The 17,876-nt window shown below is 42.8% G+C and overlaps 1 protein-coding gene across 1 annotated transcript; it reads right to left on the minus strand.

Moving 5' to 3' along the window:
* Positions 1–15,482: 15,482 nt before the first annotated feature.
* On the minus strand, positions 15,483–16,908 carry IQCF3 (IQ motif containing F3). The gene is made up of 3 exons (XM_011986268.1): positions 16,850–16,908; positions 16,630–16,677; positions 15,483–15,936 (listed from the first exon to the last, which is right to left on the minus strand). The coding sequence occupies exons 1-3, from the start codon at positions 16,865–16,867 to the stop codon at positions 15,538–15,540; spliced, it is 465 nt and encodes a 154-aa protein (XP_011841658.1). The 5' UTR covers positions 16,868–16,908; the 3' UTR covers positions 15,483–15,537.
* Positions 16,909–17,876: the final 968 nt, after the last annotated feature.

Here is a 17,876-nt window from a genome sequence, read left to right on the forward strand (position 1 = left end):
CCCAGTTTTCTAAGGCAGAAGGTTAGGTTATTTATTTGTACTTTTTTTTTTTTTTAATGTAGGTGTTTATGGCTATAAATTTCCCTCTGGGCACTTCTTTTGCTGCATTCGATAAGTTTCGGTATGTTGAGTTTTTGTCTTCATTCATCTCAAAATATTTTCTAAATTTCTTTGATCCATTACTTACTTGGCAATGTTTTGTTTAATTTCCAAATTTTCTTCCATTATTTATTTCTAATTTCATCTTATTATTGTCAGATAACATATCTGATATTGTTTCAATTTTTAAAGAATGTATTGAGATTTGTTCTAACATATGTTATATCCTGGGGAATGTTCCATGTGCACTTGAGAAGAATGCATATTCTGCTCTTGTTGGATGGAGTATTCTATAGAGGTCTATTAGGCATAGTTGGTTTTTATCGTGTTTTTCAAGTCTTCTATTTCTTTGCTGATCTTCTGTCTAGTTGTTCTATTTTTTGTTAAAATGCAGTATTAAAGTCTCCATCTATGATTGTTGAATTATTTCTTTCTCTTTTTAATTCTGTCAGTTTTTGCTTCATGTATTTTGGTGCTCCATTAGATGCATATGTATTTATCTTCTTCTTCTTTTTTTTTTTTTTGAGACAGAATCTGGCTCTGTTGCCCAGGCTGGAGTGCAGTGGCCGGATCTCAGCTCACTGCAAGCTCTGCCTCCCGGGTTCATGCCATTCTCCTGCCTCAGCCTCCTGAGTAGCTGAGACTACAGGTGCCCGCCACCTCGCCTGGCTAGTTTTTTGTATTTTTTTTAGTAGAGACGGGGTTTCAACGTGTTAGCCAGGATGGTCTCGATCTCCTGACCTCGTGATCTGCCCATCTCGGCCTCCCAAAGTGCTGGGATTACAGGCTTGAGCCACCGCACCTGGCCGTATTTATCTTCTTGATGAACTTACCCTTTTGTCATTATGTAATGTCCTTATTTGTCACTAGTAACAATTTTTGTCTCAAAATCTATTTTGTTTGATATTAGTATAGTTACTTCACCTTTGTTTTGGTTGCTGTTTGCAAAGCATATCTTCTTCCATTTCTTTATTTTCAACCCATTTGTGTCTTTGAATGTAAAACCAGTTTCTTATACTTAATTATAGTTGGATCACATATTTTATCCATTCTGTCAATCTCTGTGTTTTACTTTTAATTTAATATAATTATCAACGAAAAAGAACTTCTTCCACTTTGCTGTCTGTTTCTATAGGTCGTGTGTGGTGTGTTTCCTATTCTTCCGTCACTGCCTTCCTTTGTGTTAAGTAGATATCTGTTAGTGTACCATTTTAATTGCCTTATTGTTTCTTTTACTATGTGTTTAAAAATTATTTCTTTTAGGTTGCTCTGTCTGATATTATTCCAGAGATGTCTTAAATTTTGACATGGTCAAATGCATCTATTTCCCTTTACAATTCAGTTTTTGTAGTTTTCTAAACAAATGCTTTCCCATCTAGGAGGATGTTTTTCTATTAGATTCCGCTCACAGAAGGAACTACCAGTTAGCAAACCTAGATGTGCTTCACATGGACCAACCCCCACCCCTGCACCTTACTGCTTTCTGTAATTTTTCCTTTCCCTGACTCCACTGAGTCCTTGCTTAGCCCCCTCCCTCATTCTCCCTTTAAAATACCCAGTTATCTGTTTACAAATAGAAGTTGAGTTCGACTCTTGTTGGAGTCTGTTCTTTATTGCAATAGTTATTACTGATTAAGATCTGTCCTTATCACTTTAACTAGTGTCCAGTTTAGTTTTTCTTTGATAATATCACTGCCCAGATCCTAAACTGAGCCAAGGGTGGCACACATGCAGGATAGATTAGAAATGCATGTCAAAAGCTTTGAAAAAATAATTAACATTGAAACTATAGCCAACAACAACAAAAAAAAAATGGGCTGTATCTCATTGGATTGACTGCCTGCTAAAACAAACAAACCAACAAGGAAAAAGGTTATAAGATGACCCAGTATCTTACAACATAGTATTCAAAATATTCAGAATACAATACAAAATTACTCAACCTACTAAGAATAAGAAAAACATAAACAGCTACCAATGGAGAGGGCAATCAAAAGATGTCAACCCCAAGATAACCCACATGTTAAAATTATCACACAGACTCCACAGCAGTTATTACAGATATATTTCAAGAAGAAAGACTGAATAATATTGAAACAAATGAAAATATAGAGCTCTTGGCAAAGAAATAGAAGCATTTTTTAAAAATAAAATTTTAGAACTGAAAAATTCAGTAATTAAATAAAAAAGTCACTAGAGTGGCTCAATAGCATAATGGAGATGACAAATGAGAGTGAACTTGAAGATACAGTAACAGAAATTCTTAAATCTGAAGAACACAGAGAAAGACAAATAGAAGCAAAAGAAACATAGCCTTGGAGACTTATGGTACAATACACAAAGATGTAATATTTATATCATTGGAGTACCATAAAACAGTGGAATAATATTTTTAAAGTGCCAAGTAAAAACAACTGTCAACCCAGAATTTTATATCTGTTGAAAACATTCATCAAGAAGGAAAAATAAAGACATTCTCAGTGAAGGAAAAATCACAAGAATTCATCTCCAGTAGACCTACTTTAAAAGAAATACTAAAGTAAGTTACTCAGGCAGAAGGGAAATGATGACAAAGGGAAATCTGAAATGTTAAAATTAAGGAAGAGCATCCAAAATGGGAAATATCTTGGCAAATATAATAAACTATTTTCATCTTAAATTCTTTACCTATGTATGACTGCTGAAATACAAAATTATAACATTGTTAGTTAGGGCTGAGACAGCCAGGTGGGAAGGGCTCCCTGGTAGAACCTCCAACCAACCTGCACACTGGGAGGAGTGGGCACTGAGGTGGAGCCCACAGCGAGGAGGAGCCTAGCTCTTCCTCTTCCTGTGTAGAACCCGAGATTCAAACTGTGAGGCGGGAAGCCCACCAGCAGGGACTCTGGCTTTGTGGAGGGTCCCTGTTTCCCTTTTGTCCCTTTTCACCCAATAAAATCCTGCCGTACTCACCCATCAAATCATCTGCAAGCCTAAATTTTTGTGGCTGTGTGATAAGGACCCCGTTTTTAGCTGAACTAAGGAAAAGTCCTGCAACATTTTTGGCATGCAGCATGGGGGCTCGAGAAGTGGTGAGTGAAATGGGGACTCAATCCTCTCGCTGTCATTTCTACGCCTTTTCATCCACAGACTTTTGAGCTTACGGGAAACCATGCCTCCACCCCTGTTGCTCCCGGGGGTTGGTAAGATTGACCTTGGTCTCCATGACCTTTTCCTCTCTTTTTCAGGACAGACCGGCAAGCAGCAGCTCCCCTCCACCCTTCCCTCCCTGCCGGGGCTGGAACATATGGCCCAAGGTGCCCCAGGCAGCTGGCTGGCATATTCTGCCACGTGCCCATGGAGTCTCTCCATCCGTGGACCAGGGAGGCCAGCTCTGACCCACAACAATTAAGCTTGTCTCCCTGGTGGACTTGCGTAAGAATAAGAGGTTCTTCTCCAGACATTTTAAAACATTTTTTCTTTCCTTTTCTCCACCCCATCAGCAGTTAACTTTTAAGCAAGGTTTTTTTCCCCCCCCCTTTTAGAAGACGTTTTACTAGGCCAGCCCCTGAAACTACACTGTTTATATTCTCTGTAAAGCTTTAATTGTGAAAAAGGATTTGTGAGGCTGGTCTTAAGCTGTAGCCAGTCTGGTGTGCTTTACATGTCTGTATAGCTCATAGCAAACTTCCCTGCAAGCCTCCATCTTGTTTTACATACTGGGGGCATGGCTTGCAACTCTAGGGGCAAGGCTTTGTTTAGCAATCCTGCCTTAAGGAATAAGTTCCTTTCTGGCCCTGTTTCTTAAAGGGCCCCACCCAGCGACTGGGTTTTCTCCTGCCTGTCGTGTGTGTGTGTGTGTGTGTGTGTGTGTGTGTGTGTGTGTGTGTGATGTCTGTAAAAATTGCTCTAATTAATTTGGCCTAAAGAAAAACAAATGCTTGGATCCAATTTTTTTTTAAAGGGAAGATAAAATATGTAGTACCTTTCAGTTCATGTGACTTTAATCTTTGAGAAATAAGAACAGCCTTAAAGATTATTGGTAAAATGCAGGTGTCGTTAAAATGTAAATAGGCGAACTAGATTATGCAGGTCAGATGCAAGGCTTACTAAATATTTTAAGGTTATAAACTGCTTTTTGGGTTTTGAAAACTATTTGACTTGCTGGCTTCACAACTGGTAAGGCCTGGGGACATATGGAACTAACCACACCCTTAATTAAGAAGGCAAACCTTGTCTGCACCTAGCACACAATTAAAACTATGTTCCAGGTTTTACATTGAAGGTAAAAATTGCTAGGAGTTACCATTTTAACGTGTAATTGAGACTACTGGAAATAGATTTACATGTAAGGTGTGTAAGAACAATAAAATGTGTTTTCCAGCAAAAGGTTATTGTTAGGCAGGAATCTAGACCCAACATGGCAGCATTACCCGGCGTAGCAGGCCTTTTGTTAAAGACTCCCTTCACCCTTGTACACACCCGCAGACTTACATGCATCAGAGTTCCGGCTGGGCAACCACACTCCCCCATGACCTGCAGCTCACCTGCATTCCACAAGTTCGTAAACAGCAGTTTCGGTTAACAGTTTCCAAAGACCCCTTCCTCATGACCCTTACTCAATTCCTGCCCTAGTAGTTTCAAGACCTCCCAGGCCCTGTTTGCACAACCAGCTTCCCTACCACAGTCATGGGAATTGATGGCACTCCCTCCACCTAACGCCAGACTCCTCCTCTGTCTTGCCGCTTGGATGGCTCCCTCTTCTCGCACTCATTTCTTATCATTCCTTTGTGCCCAGTCCCCTTGTTAGGACGAGATCTCCTCTCCAAGCTAAGGGCCTCAGTTCATTTCCGGACCAACCCCTCCCCACACCTCGCGTTCCTCTTCCCCCTTCTCTCACCTGACAAACCCCACCAGACTGACCCCCCACTCCCGTTTCCAGTCCCCATTAACCCTAAGGTGTGGGACACCTCCATCCCGATCATTGCCCAGCACCACACTCCGGTCCGCATCCGGCTAAAAGACCCTTCCAAGTTCCCCTCTAGACCCCAGTTCCCTATCTCCCTTGAACATCGACAGGGATTAAAACCTATCATTATACGCCTGCTCCAACAGCACATTCTAGTTCCAGCCAACTCACCATGCAATACTCCTATCCTGCCTGTACGGAAAAGCTCTGGGGCCTATCGCTTCGTGCAGGACCTATGCCTCATCAATGAGGCAGTAGTCCCTACCTTTCCAGTTGTTCCTAATCCATATACACTCCCCTCACGCATTCCCCCAGACACCACTCATTTCACTGTCCTTGACCTGAAAGATGCCTTCTTTACCATCCCTCTACACCCAGACTGCCACTTTCTGTTTGCCGTCACAGGGGAGGACGCAGACACTCATGTTTCTTTCCAGTTGACCTGGACTGTCTTGCCTCAAGGGTTCCGAGATAGCCCCCATTTTTTCGGACAGGCACTGGCACAGGACATCCTCCTCTGCCTCCTAACCCATAGCACCCTTCTACAATATGTAGATGATCTATTACTATGTAGTCCTTCCTGGGAGTGCTCCCTTGCAGACACTGCTACACTTCTAAATTTTCTAGGCAACCGAGGTTATTGGGTTACCCTGGCTAAGGCTTAATTTTGCACCCCTTCTGTCACCTACCTAGGCATACTCCTCACACTCACTACAAAAAGCCTCACAGCAGATAGAATAAGCCTCATTGAAACTCTCCAGCCTCCTCAGGATGTGGAAGAGATCTTGTCCTTCCTAGGACTGGTGGGCACAGTGAATCTTATCCCGTGGCCTGACTCAGGATCTTTAAGGCCTACATCAAGGTCATAAGCAGCCTCGTCAGCCTGGCCTCTGACATCAGACAACAGGAGGAAGCCATCTCAGCTCTAGCCCAGGCAGCAAGCCCCAGGACAGCAGCAACCCTTTTTCTTGGCTAACCTTAGTCAGGGAAGGGGCTCAAGTGGTACACGTGGCCGAGGTACACAACATCTCTTTGTTTCTCGTGTGCAGCCTTGAATAAGCCCCCACTGGTTGTGGTACCCTTACCCAGCCCTTTTAACTCCTCTAACCTAACCCCCTCCTTTCCCCTTCCTGGCGGAACACTACATCAATGAGTCAGTACTAGTAGAAACCAATCTCCTCACTCTAGAAAAGATTCAGGAAAGACTCCACCAGAAAAACCTCGGATCAAGGCCCTCACTTAGGTGGTGGCAATTGTCTGTGGCCGGTTAAGTCCTACCCTTTCTAAGCCCCTTATTAATCATTGGCTTCTTGCTACTCGTAGCTCCCTGTGTCCTCCGCTTCATCCAGGACCACATGAAAGAAGTCTCCCAGGTCACTTTCAGTCAGATGCTGCTCCACCCCTATACCCGAGTTCTGACCTCCGAAGAACCCCACGACGACCCATATCAGCAGGAAGCAGCCAGATGAACACGTCACCCCATTTTCTTATCAGAAAGAGGTCGGAATGTTAGCCAGGAATCTAGACCCAACATGGCGGCATTGCTTGGCGTAGCAGGCCTTTTGTTAAAGACTCCCTTCACCCTTGTACACACCCGCAGACTTACATGCATCAGAGTTCCGGCTGGGCAACCACACTCCCCCATGACCTGCAGCTCACCTGCATTCCACAAGTTCGTAAACAGCAGTTTCGGTTAACAGTTTCCAAAGACCCCTTCCTCATGACCCTTACTCAACTCCTGCCCTAGTAGTTTCAAGACCTCCCAGGCCCTGTTTGCACAACCAGCTTCCCTACCTCTCGGGCTATAAAAAGCCCCGACCCTCCTCCCTCAGCGCAACTTCCTCGGCCCGCACCTTTGGACCGAGGAACCTCGCCCGCGAGTCCTAATAAAGGCTATTCTCACTGCCATTTGCCTTGTGTCTTTGTTCCCGGTTTGGCTCCAGCCTCAGTTTACCTTTACAGTTATAATAAGGCTTGGAAATGTAAATTTTTGCCTAGGGTTAAATAATTGTTTTAAATTAGATAAGATAAAGCTGAAAGTTCAAACAAGTGGTGGAAGAATTGTGGAAATTAATCTTGCAAAGGAGTTCTCTGTGTGAACATACTAAGTTCAAAAGAGTATTATATGGTTTTTCTGTAAGTGGAGCATTGAAATAAAAGCACAAGGTATTCTTAAGGCACTAATCTGCTCTTTGGCAAAATTTGTAAAGGGTTATAGAAGGTTTTTGCTTCTTTAAAATTTTGGAGTCATCATTTTGGCAAAATAAATAGTTTATGGTAATCTGGAATTCTATTTCAAAATATCAAGTTTTTATTTATTTATTTATTTTGACGGAGTCTCGCTCTGTTGCCAGGCTGGAGTGCAGTGGCACAATCTTTGCTCACTGCAACCTCCACCTCCTGAGTTCAAGTGATTCTCCTGCCTCAGCCTCCTGAATAACTGGGACTACAGGCGCATGCCACCATCCCAGCTAATTTTTGTGTTTTTAGTAGGGACAGGGTTTCACATGTTGGCCAGGATGGTTTTGATCTCATGACCTCGTGATCTGCCCACCTCAACCTCCCAAAGTGCTGAGATTACAGCTGTGAGCCACCAGGCCTGGCCAATATCAAGTGTTTCAAACTGTGAACATATTTTTTTTTGACAACTTTTAATGCATTATATTTATTATATTTATTTACTAAAACTTTGAACATATTTAATAGCCTTCCCAAAATCAAACTTCAGTTTCAAAATTGTCTTTCCTGATGCCTGGCTTTTTGGATGGTTCAGAGAGCCCCTGAAACATCCAGAAAAGAGATAAATGAATTATTTGACATATTTAGGTACATGGAATTGCCAAAATGATGTTCAGTCTTCTTTAGGTTATATTTTGGTGAATGCTAGTATATGTTCCAACATTATATGGGATGTCTAAAATTCTTGTGTCTGAGTATATGCCATCAATCATAATTAAGGTTGTTAAATTATTGTAAACCACAGAGAAAACCAAACTTCTTTGTCAATTGTGTTTCTAACTGTAACTACCCAGGACATTTTGTTATTCACAGACAGTTGTTGTCTTGTTTTAATCCTTTTCAAAAGATGGTTTATAATAAGCTATAGGACTCTGACAGGTGCTCTCAAATACAGATTTCTGATAACTTTGGTGATTGTGACATAGGGATAAAGAAAAAGTACAGGACTTAGGAAGAGCTGAAATGTTCACAAATATCATGCAAAACAAGAATTGACTAAATGGACCGAACTCAGAAAGCTGAAGCAATCTTTTTGACATTTGATTGGAAAATTGCTGATCCTTATTTTGTTTCTCAGAGCCAAGGAAACGTATTTTGAACTACTTACAGCCTTTAATAATTAAGCAAAGTATATTCCTGTAATCAAAATTTGGAGGATGTTTGTTTCTCTCTGCCTGGTTCCCCTAGAATTTGGAAACTGTCTGTGAGTATTCTTAACTTATGGCAATACAGTTGTTTGCATCAGTGCAATAAGAATCCATTTCTCTTTTGCAATAGGACACAATTGGAAAAAATGGTTATTTTACCAAGGATTTGACAGGGAAGGTATGCTTCCCTTTAAGGAGCCAAGCTTGATTTGCAGAGTCAATAGAAGCCCAGTGGGGAGACCAGCTCCATACCCTCATCTACACAGTCCCTGTACAGGGTTCCTGACCTGTGGTCAGTAAAGAATGTCACTTTCTGGCTGGGCTCAGTTGCTCACACCTTTAATCCCAGCACTTTGGGAGGTTGAGGCTGTGGATTACGAGGTCAAGAGATTGATACCATCCTAGCCAACAGGGTGAAACCCCATCTCTACTAAAAATACAAAAATTAGCTAGGCATGGTGGCATGCACCTGTAATCCCAGCTACTCTGGAGGCTGAAGCAGGAGAATCACTTGAACCTGGGAGGTGAAGGTTGCAGTGAGGTGAGATCGCACCACTCTACTCCAACCTGGTGACAGAGCAGGACTCCATCTCAAAAAAAAAAAAAAAAAAAAAAAAGAAAAAAAGAATGTCACTTTCTAACAGGTCCCAGAGCTCCAAGCTTATCTTGGGACCTTAAGAGGAGAGGATCAGCCAACTTGCAGGTATCTGAGGATACAAACCCATGGCTGGTGGCTGGGCTTGGCTTTAAAAGGTTTTATCTGAGATTCCTTGTGGAACAGACTTCTATCAAAGCCAATCCAAAAAGCCTATGTACAAATAGTTATTCTTGCTGCACTTTATGCAAATAATAAGGCTACATATAAAACTAAAGTCTATTTTGCAAACCACTCAGTCCTATGATCACTTGTTTCTTAACAAAAATGAGAACTGGAGAAGGAGAAATTATGTTCCAAAACTTATCATACATTTGTCATTAAATTATAAACTTACTAAATGTTTTTAAGTTTTCACCCACATTGTAGACTAATCCTGTTTTTTCCTGTGAACCAACCAGCAATCTCCAGCTGCAGTTCAGAAAGAAGAAGGGGATGGGTAATGTAAAAGTCTGGATCAATATTCTAGTTTTGAGCAATTATCCTGCAAATCCTGCCAGGTGATGGGAATAAATAGGATGCCCATCACTCAGAGGTTTCCTTTTTGGGAAAGTAAGACCAAGGGAGCTAACCAAAGCCAAGCTCCATGCACCCAAATTCTAGAAAACATAACTTTAGTCTCCAGTTATCTGGGCATGTCACAAGACATCCTTTTCTCTCCCTTGTTGGAGAAGGACTCAGTTCCACAGTTGCACCTTAGCATTTGGCTTGTGATAAGGAGTCTATGCAACACTCCTGATCTACATTTTTGTCCCAAACTCAATCCCAAGCTTCCGGTCAAAGCCCTAGGAAAAAACAACTGGATCTGAGGAATCCAGAGGCAGATGATAATGGAAAACAAGTTAAAAGGCACAGCAGAGATAAGCATGGCTGATTCCTGCCTATTAAGCCAAGCTTTCAGTTTCGTGGATGGCCTGGTGCCTCTTCCATGATGGATACTCCCTGGCAGGTGCTAACATGTCTTACAAAGATCTTTACACTTTACTCACATTCCCATAGGCTCATTCACAGGCCCCTACTACAGAGCTCATTGTCCTAATCTTCCAATCTTTTACCTTCTAGGTCCCTGACCGATGGACCAAACCATTTACCACTGTCTATGAACCTGAATATATTTTAACTTCAGTTCCCCACAAACTGATGATAAAGTCCACTGCCCTAAGTTCTCTTCTTTAGGAGGACTTCTCCTCACTTCCATCTTTTAAAACCAGCCTTGAGTGAGACCACACTACAGTGTCAGGCCAGTTTTGCCTTGTACTCACATATTGAGTCAACCTATCTAGGAACCAACATCAATATTTTCCTCTCCCAATATCTGATCATAAGAGAATCCCCATGCACATGCAGGTGTAAGCTAAGGGAGAGGCACTGATGGAATGGTGGTAGATGACACGGAGCTCTGGGCTACCTGCTAACGCAGCTTTCTTGTTTCCCCCAGCTCTGTTCATGTTCAGTCAGGAACATCCCACTTCCGTCTTATGATGGATTGATGCTGGGCTCACTCACCCTGTGGATATGACAAAAACTAGATTATGATGGACATTTCCAGTTGCATGATCACTTGGAGTTCCATGGTTGGGCACATCATCTCTATCATAGCCCAGTGTCACACAGGGAGCTATTTGACAAAAGGTGTGTAATTTATTGTAGGTGGCATAGAATTGCTCCAGAATCCTAGGAACCTGTGCTATGATTCAAGCAATAAAGTTTGCTATTAAGTTTATATGGCGTCTTTTCCCACCACCACTAGAAGTATATTCTAAGACCTACCAGCTCATATGACCCAAGTGGCAGAGCTACTTACACCATGACCCAGACCTGCTGCAAAACATTTCCTGCTGAGTCTGATTCAAAACTGACAGCCATTTATGAGTCTGATTCAAAACTGACAGCTCTCCATTTATTACCTGGTTTCCATATGACCTTACTCTAACATGGGGGCCCTTGATGATGCCTTGGATCCCCAGGTATCAATGTCAACTCAGACTCAGTGCCCTTTTTCCTTTCGCTAGTATATGGTCACATAATATATACAGAAAAACTGGGTAAATCATTAGTTACTGTGTTGCAGAGTCCTTCCTTCTGAGGTCCCAGGCTCTCCTTTGATCAATAAGCATAATGTTTAAACTGGTTCAGATACAGAAACCAGATAAATGCTCGTGACTCTATTGGGATGGTGAATTTCAGCCTCCTGGCAATCTATCTTTGATTTCTTCTGGTTGTATATATTGAGCATACGCTTGTTGGCTGCCTACCTGCTTTGCACCTAGATTTACCACATCCATCTCCAGATCTCTCTGTGGGTCAAGACCTGTGACTGCTACCCCACTTTTGCCATTCTTCACATTAATTGTACCTTTCTGGTTTACGATAGATGTATGCTTCTGCCTCTATCAATTTAGGATCCTATTATCTGCATTGCTTTCACTGACACCAGTTGTATAGAAGCATCTCTTACTAGTAGCCCTTGCCTACCAAGGAGATACCACATTGAGCTTTTCTCTCCTTTTTATTTCTTCCAGAATTCCTGACGATAGGGAAACACATTGTTGTGGGGTTTTTTTGTTTGTTTTGTTTTTTGTTTTTTGTTTAGACAGAGTCTCTCTCTGTTGCCCAGGCTGGAGTGCAGTAGTGTGATCTTGGCTCACTGCAACCTCTGCCTCCCGGGTTCAGTTGATTCTTGTGTCTCAGCCCTGAGTAGCTGAGATTACAGGTGAGTGCCACTGCGCTCAGCTAATTTTTGTATTTTTAGTAGAGATGGAGTTTCACCATGTTATCCAGGCTGGCCTCAAAATCTTGGCCTCAAGTGATCTGCCTGCCTCAAGCTCCTAAAGTGCTGGGTTTGTGGGCGTGAGCCACCGTGCCTGGCCCAGAGTAAGCTTTTTAAAATTGATGCTGGTGCTTTTCTCACTAGTACATTTTTTATTGATTCATAAAACAAAATGTCCTTTGGGTTTTCCACAGGATATAGTCAACTGGTGGGTTTTCTGGCTTTATGTATTTACTGTAGCATGCCCACTGCTTCTTTAAGCCTTTTTTTTTTTTTTTTTTTTTGAGATGGAGTCTCACTTTGTTGCCCAGGCTGGCATGCAGTGGTGATCTTGGCTCACTGCAAGCTCCGTCTCCTGGGTTCACGCCATTCTCCTGCCTCAGCCTCCCGAGTAGCTGGGACTACAGGCACCTGCCACCACACCTGGCTAATTTTTTTGTATTTTTAGTAGAGACGGGGTTTCACCATGTTAGCCAGGATGGTCTCAACCTCCTGACCTCGTGATCTGCCCACCTCGGCCTCCCAAAGTGCTAGGATTACAGGTGTGAGCCACCGCATCCAGCCATAAGCAGACAAGGACTTTAAAGCAGCCATTATAAGTGTGCTCAGGGACTTCAGATGGGGAATCCCACTGGTACCTGTAATCCTAACACTTTGGGAGGCTGAGATGGGAGGATCACTTGAGCCCAGGAGTTTGAGACCAGCCTGGGTGAGACCCCCACCTTTACAAAAAATTTTTAAAAATTAGCCAGGCATGATGGCAAGCACTCGTGGTCTCAGTTACTTGGGAGGCTGAGGTGGGAGGATTGCTTGAGCCCAGGAGGTCAAGGATGCAGTGAGCTGTGATCATGCCACTGCACTCTAGCCTGGGTGACAGAGCAAGATCCTGTCTCAATTAAAAAAAAAAAAAAAGAAAGAAAGAAAGAAAAGAAAAGAAAAAAGAAAAAGAATGTCCACAAACCCCAAATAAGAGAAATACAAAGAAATCTACATTCAGGCACATAATTTTAAAACTGCCAAAAATCAGAGAAAAAGAGAAGATCTTAAAAACAGCTAGAAAAAGAACACATTACATATAGGGACACCACAATATGAAGTTGGCTGACTTTTAATGAGAAACAATGGAACCAGAAGACAATTGAACAGCAACTCTAAAATGCTGGGGGCTGGGAGGAGCCCTTATGACCCAGAATTCCATATCTGGTTTAACTGTCTTTCAAAAATGAAAGCAAAATAAAGACAAAGACAGAGATAATTCATTGCTAGTTGATCTGTCTTACAAGAAATCTAAAGCAAGTCCTTCAGCCTGAAAGGAAATGACACCAGAAGATGATTCAAATCTGCAGAAAGAAATGAAGTACATTGTAAACAGTAAATATTTCAGTAACTATAAAATGCTGATAAAATATGTATTTTTCTTTTCTCCTTTTCATTCTTTGAGATGACATAAGACTGTATAAAGAAATAATTAAAACACTGTATTTTGGGGTTTATAACATATATAAGAGTAGTATATATGACAATAGTAGCACAAAAATTGGGAGAGAAAATGAAACTATATTGGAGCAAATTCACTATATTTAACCAGAATTAAATTAATGTGGACATTAACTAACTAACTAATTGGAATAAGTTAAAATGAACATTGCAACACCTTGAGCAATCACTAAGAAAACAATTTAAAAATAGTTTAAAAATTAACAGAAATTTAAATGGCATGCTAATATTATTTAACACACAAAAAAGATGGTTAAAGAAGAAAGAAACAAAATGGGCATTAGACTTATTTGAAACAAATAATAAAATGACAGGTGTAAATATAATCACATCAATAGTTACATTTAATACTAATGGTCTAAAACGATACTGTCAGACTAAATCAAAAGGTAAGATCCAACTATATTCTCTTTGCCTTTAAAAACCTGATTGAAACAAAGCCCAAATGGAGCTCATATCCAAGGTTACCTGCATCTGAGTCTTCCAGGCAGCTGTCTTAACTTTGGCTCAAGTAAACTCTTTAAATTATATTTTGTGCCTCAGCCTCTTCCTTTTAGGTCAACACTTTTTACAGCTGAAGAGAAGTCTGTGATATGCATACACCACAGGTTGTCTAACCATTCACCCATTTGGGTTGGTCCACTTTTTTGGCTATTCTAAAGATATAGAAAAACAAAAAACTTAGTTTATCCTATCATACATCCAACTATACTCAGCACAGTACTTCACCTCTGGTCACCAAGAAGTGTGTGGGGATTTCTCCCCACGAAGCAATTCTCTGACAGATTCTTCAATGGACACCAGCTTGATGTCCCCTATCTCAATTCAGTTCTGACAATATCTATGTAGAGACAGAGTCAGATCCTATAGCTTGGGGGGGCTCAGTCCCACAAGACTGCCTCACACTTCAGATGCTAGTCACAAGCACAAGTTGTTGCCCTAGAGGATAGAAGGCAACAACAACAAAAAAATCAGAGACCAGGGTGGTTGAAATGAATGCTGTTGCTGTAGTCACTGATGAATGATGACAAGGGCTAGGGCAATGCTACCCAGAGTGTGGTCTGTGGACCAGAACCAGCGTATGAGCTGTTTGTTACCAATGAGATCAGCACAGAGATTGAGGATAAGCATGGAGAAACTATTATAGCAAATTGAAATCCAATATTATGTGTTCTAATAAATAAAAATAAGGCTTTTGTTCTCTATGACTTTTCCATATATTTTTCTCATAATTCATTTTTAATGTTTTACATATGAACTGGTCTGTGATGAATTGGACATTTTTAAGAAGTGATCCTTCTCCATGGACAGTTGGGAGACAATGATCTCAGGTGGGTGACTGAGATCAGAAGGAAGTCAAAATCACTGGAGGTGAAAAACAGGGGGTTTGGGAGCATCACAGTCCATGCCAAAGTCCCTGGTTATGGTGCCACACACAGGGAGGTGGTGATGGCGGTGGGAGCCCTGTTTGTGTTCAGGGTCCTGGGGAAGCAGGTGCTGAGGAGGCAGGAGGGAGTCAGAGCTCAGGTGCCTTAAGATCGTGGTATCAGCTGCTTCCAAAAGGGGCATTCCTGTCTATCAACCTCCAAGTTAGCATGAGGCTCACAAACCTTGTACCCAGTTGTCACTAAGGACAGCCTCCTGTGCTTTCCCAGGACAACACTGCTCCAAGGAGTGCTCCAAGGGCCTGATGGCCTGACTTCTGTCAGGGATTTGGCAAATAGAAACCCAACCTGTGCAAGCCCCAGTTGGCTTCTGATGGTTGAATGAAAGAGCATGGCCTCAGACACAACTGTCTTCCAAAAGGGTGCCCAGATTCTTCAGGAAGGTGAAGCCCATACCCTTCTGATTCCAAGCTCAGGAGACAGGAATGATGCCAGGGCTGTGGAGTGGGACATCTGGCTCTGAACACGAGGACAACCTTGGGCTGCAATTTCTAATTTGCATGTAAAGGCAGCAGCATATGGCCACCATCAGTCCTCACAGGGGCCATAGGCCCTGCTGGGGCAGGGAGAGGGGAAAGAGGAAGTACTTGCACTGAAGTCTTTCCTCAGGTAGAGAAGGAGAGAAAGAGTGGGACATGAATCCCAGGGGTCCCTGTGGTGAGGGGAATCACTGAGACTCACACAACCTGGTCAGACATTTATTGGGGGCAGTGGAGCTTGTTCACACCCCAGGCCTTTCAGATTGATAGGATTTCAATGTGGAACTCTGGCTGCTTTGAAGGGATTGCATATTGGACCTGTAAAAAGCTATCAGTCTGGAAGGCAAGGCTGCTCTCTGGGACCCGAAACAAGCGAAGAGAATTGCACATTTGGCGGTAACATTGCCGGCACTGCCACATGCGGATGCAGGACTGGAGTTTGACCACTGCCTGCTCCTGGATGACATAGACCCTCAACAGGGCCTGCTGCCGTTGACGGATCCGTCTCTGCACCAGCGTCCTCCACCAGCACTGAATCATCCAGGCCCTGAGGGCAGCGACCAGCAGGGTCCTGCGCACCAGGACCCCACGCCACCAGGCCTGGATCTTCCCAGCCGCCTTCACCCTTTTTCTGTGATGCAGTTGTGCAACAAGCAACTGGCCAAGCAAAGCAGAGGACTCCCAGTGAATTTATCACCATCAAGCACAGGTGGTTCTCTAAAGAATCAGCCCTCTCCCTGCCAGTTTTGAGGACCCAGGAGACCTGGGTGGGGTTTGTCCTCTACTTTTGTCCTGTCCATGGCTCTGGACACCCTCAGAGTCCCAGTGCCCTCATCTATGAAATTGGGATATGCTTGATCTGTGGACTTCTTGGGTTCATGGGACTAGGGGAGACACTTTCTGGTTCAGAAGACCTGACTGGAAGACCAGGATGTGAGGAACTGAAGGATTCTTATAAGAATCCATGAACCTCTGCATTTATGGCCTATGTCTTGGTCCAAACCCCAGCCACGATGCTGCCTCCTAATGTCTTGCAGCCCTTCAGGGTCTCCCCTCACCTCACTTTTGTGGACTTCCACTACCATGTCTCAGTCCCTCCTCATTCTCCTGGGCCTTTCCACTTCCTGTGCTGAGCCCCACCTATCATGGCTGCACACACGAAGCTTCCTCCCCTTTTACCGTCTATCTTCATACCTTACTCAGTTCACCCAGGAGAGGGAGGGCTTGAGGGGATAAGACGGCAATGCTGAGCCAACCCCTGTGGGACCAGAGATGGAGCTCCATTCTAAGAACTCTGGGGTCAAAGAGTCAATGATCTGCAATTCTCTCACCCTCCTGGGCCCCACCTACCTTCCGCTTCCTCTGTCTTTCTACTGCATCTTCATCTGGACCACCTTTCTGCAATCAGAATGTGGGTGTGGGGGAGCATGGGTGAGGACCAGCCTGACTGCAAAGTCCCCACAGGTCCAGTTCCCCATTCTTTGCCTGGGTCCTAAGAAGTGGCCTGGTGCTTTCCTGGGCCATGGGACAACTCCCCACCTGTGGGGGAGTGTGTGTGCCTGAGTCTTACACAGCATTTACTGCCCATGGTTTGGAGCAGTGGTTCAGGTGATCATCTCCCTCTGGTTGTTGTTCCCTGACCTTGGCAGGGGCAGGAAAGGTGGAGAAAGAGATGGCCATGATGTCACAAAGGCAACTATGACCAGGGGCCAGGGTGCCTTTTCCAGGCTCAAAATTGATGGATAAAGAGCAAATATCTGGCTCTCCTGTTGACTTCCTTGGGCAATTCTCTGTTGAGGAAAAATTGTGTAAATATCATTTCTCAGATTGTCATCTGCCTGTTAACTTTTTTCATGGTTGCCTTTCCTTCCACAGTTATCTTTAATTTTTGATATGCTTGAATCCATTGCCCCTTTACAATTCTGCTTTTGTAGTTTTCTAATAAAGTGCTTTTCCATCCAGCATCATAGATTTTTCTATTAGACTCTGGTCTACCTTTTACATTAAAGTGTTTTAACATTGAATGTAGATTTTTTATAAGACATTTACAATTAGAAATGACAAAGGGGATGTTATGTACCACTGACCCCAAAGAAATAAAAATAGCCATCAGAGACTACTATGAACATCTCTATGCACATAAGCCAGAAAACCTAGAAGAGATGAATAAATTCCTGGACACATACACCCTCCCAAGACTGAAGCAGTTGATTCAAGAAATTGATTCCCTGAACAAACTAATAATGAGCTCTGAAATTGAATTAGTAGTAAATAGCTTACCAACCAAATAAAGCACAGGACAAGAAGGATCCACAGCTGAATTCTATCAGATGAACAAAGAAGAGCTGGTGCCATTCCTACTGAAACTATTCCAAAAAATGGAGGAGGAAAGACCCCTTCCCAGCTCGTTCTATGAGGCCAGCATCATCCTGATACCAAAACCTGGCAACACCAAAACTTTAGGTCAATATCCTTGACAAAGAGTAATGCAAAAATCCTCAACAAAGTACTTGCAAACTAAATCCAGCAGTCCATCAAAAAGCTTATCCACCATGATCAAGTAGGCTTCATCCCTGGAATGCAAGGTTGGTTCAACA

The sequence above is a fragment of the Mandrillus leucophaeus genome, unplaced genomic scaffold (genome assembly GCF_000951045.1).
Source record: "Mandrillus leucophaeus isolate KB7577 unplaced genomic scaffold, Mleu.le_1.0 Scaffold296, whole genome shotgun sequence".
In the NCBI taxonomy this organism is placed as follows: domain Eukaryota; kingdom Metazoa; phylum Chordata; class Mammalia; order Primates; family Cercopithecidae; genus Mandrillus; species Mandrillus leucophaeus.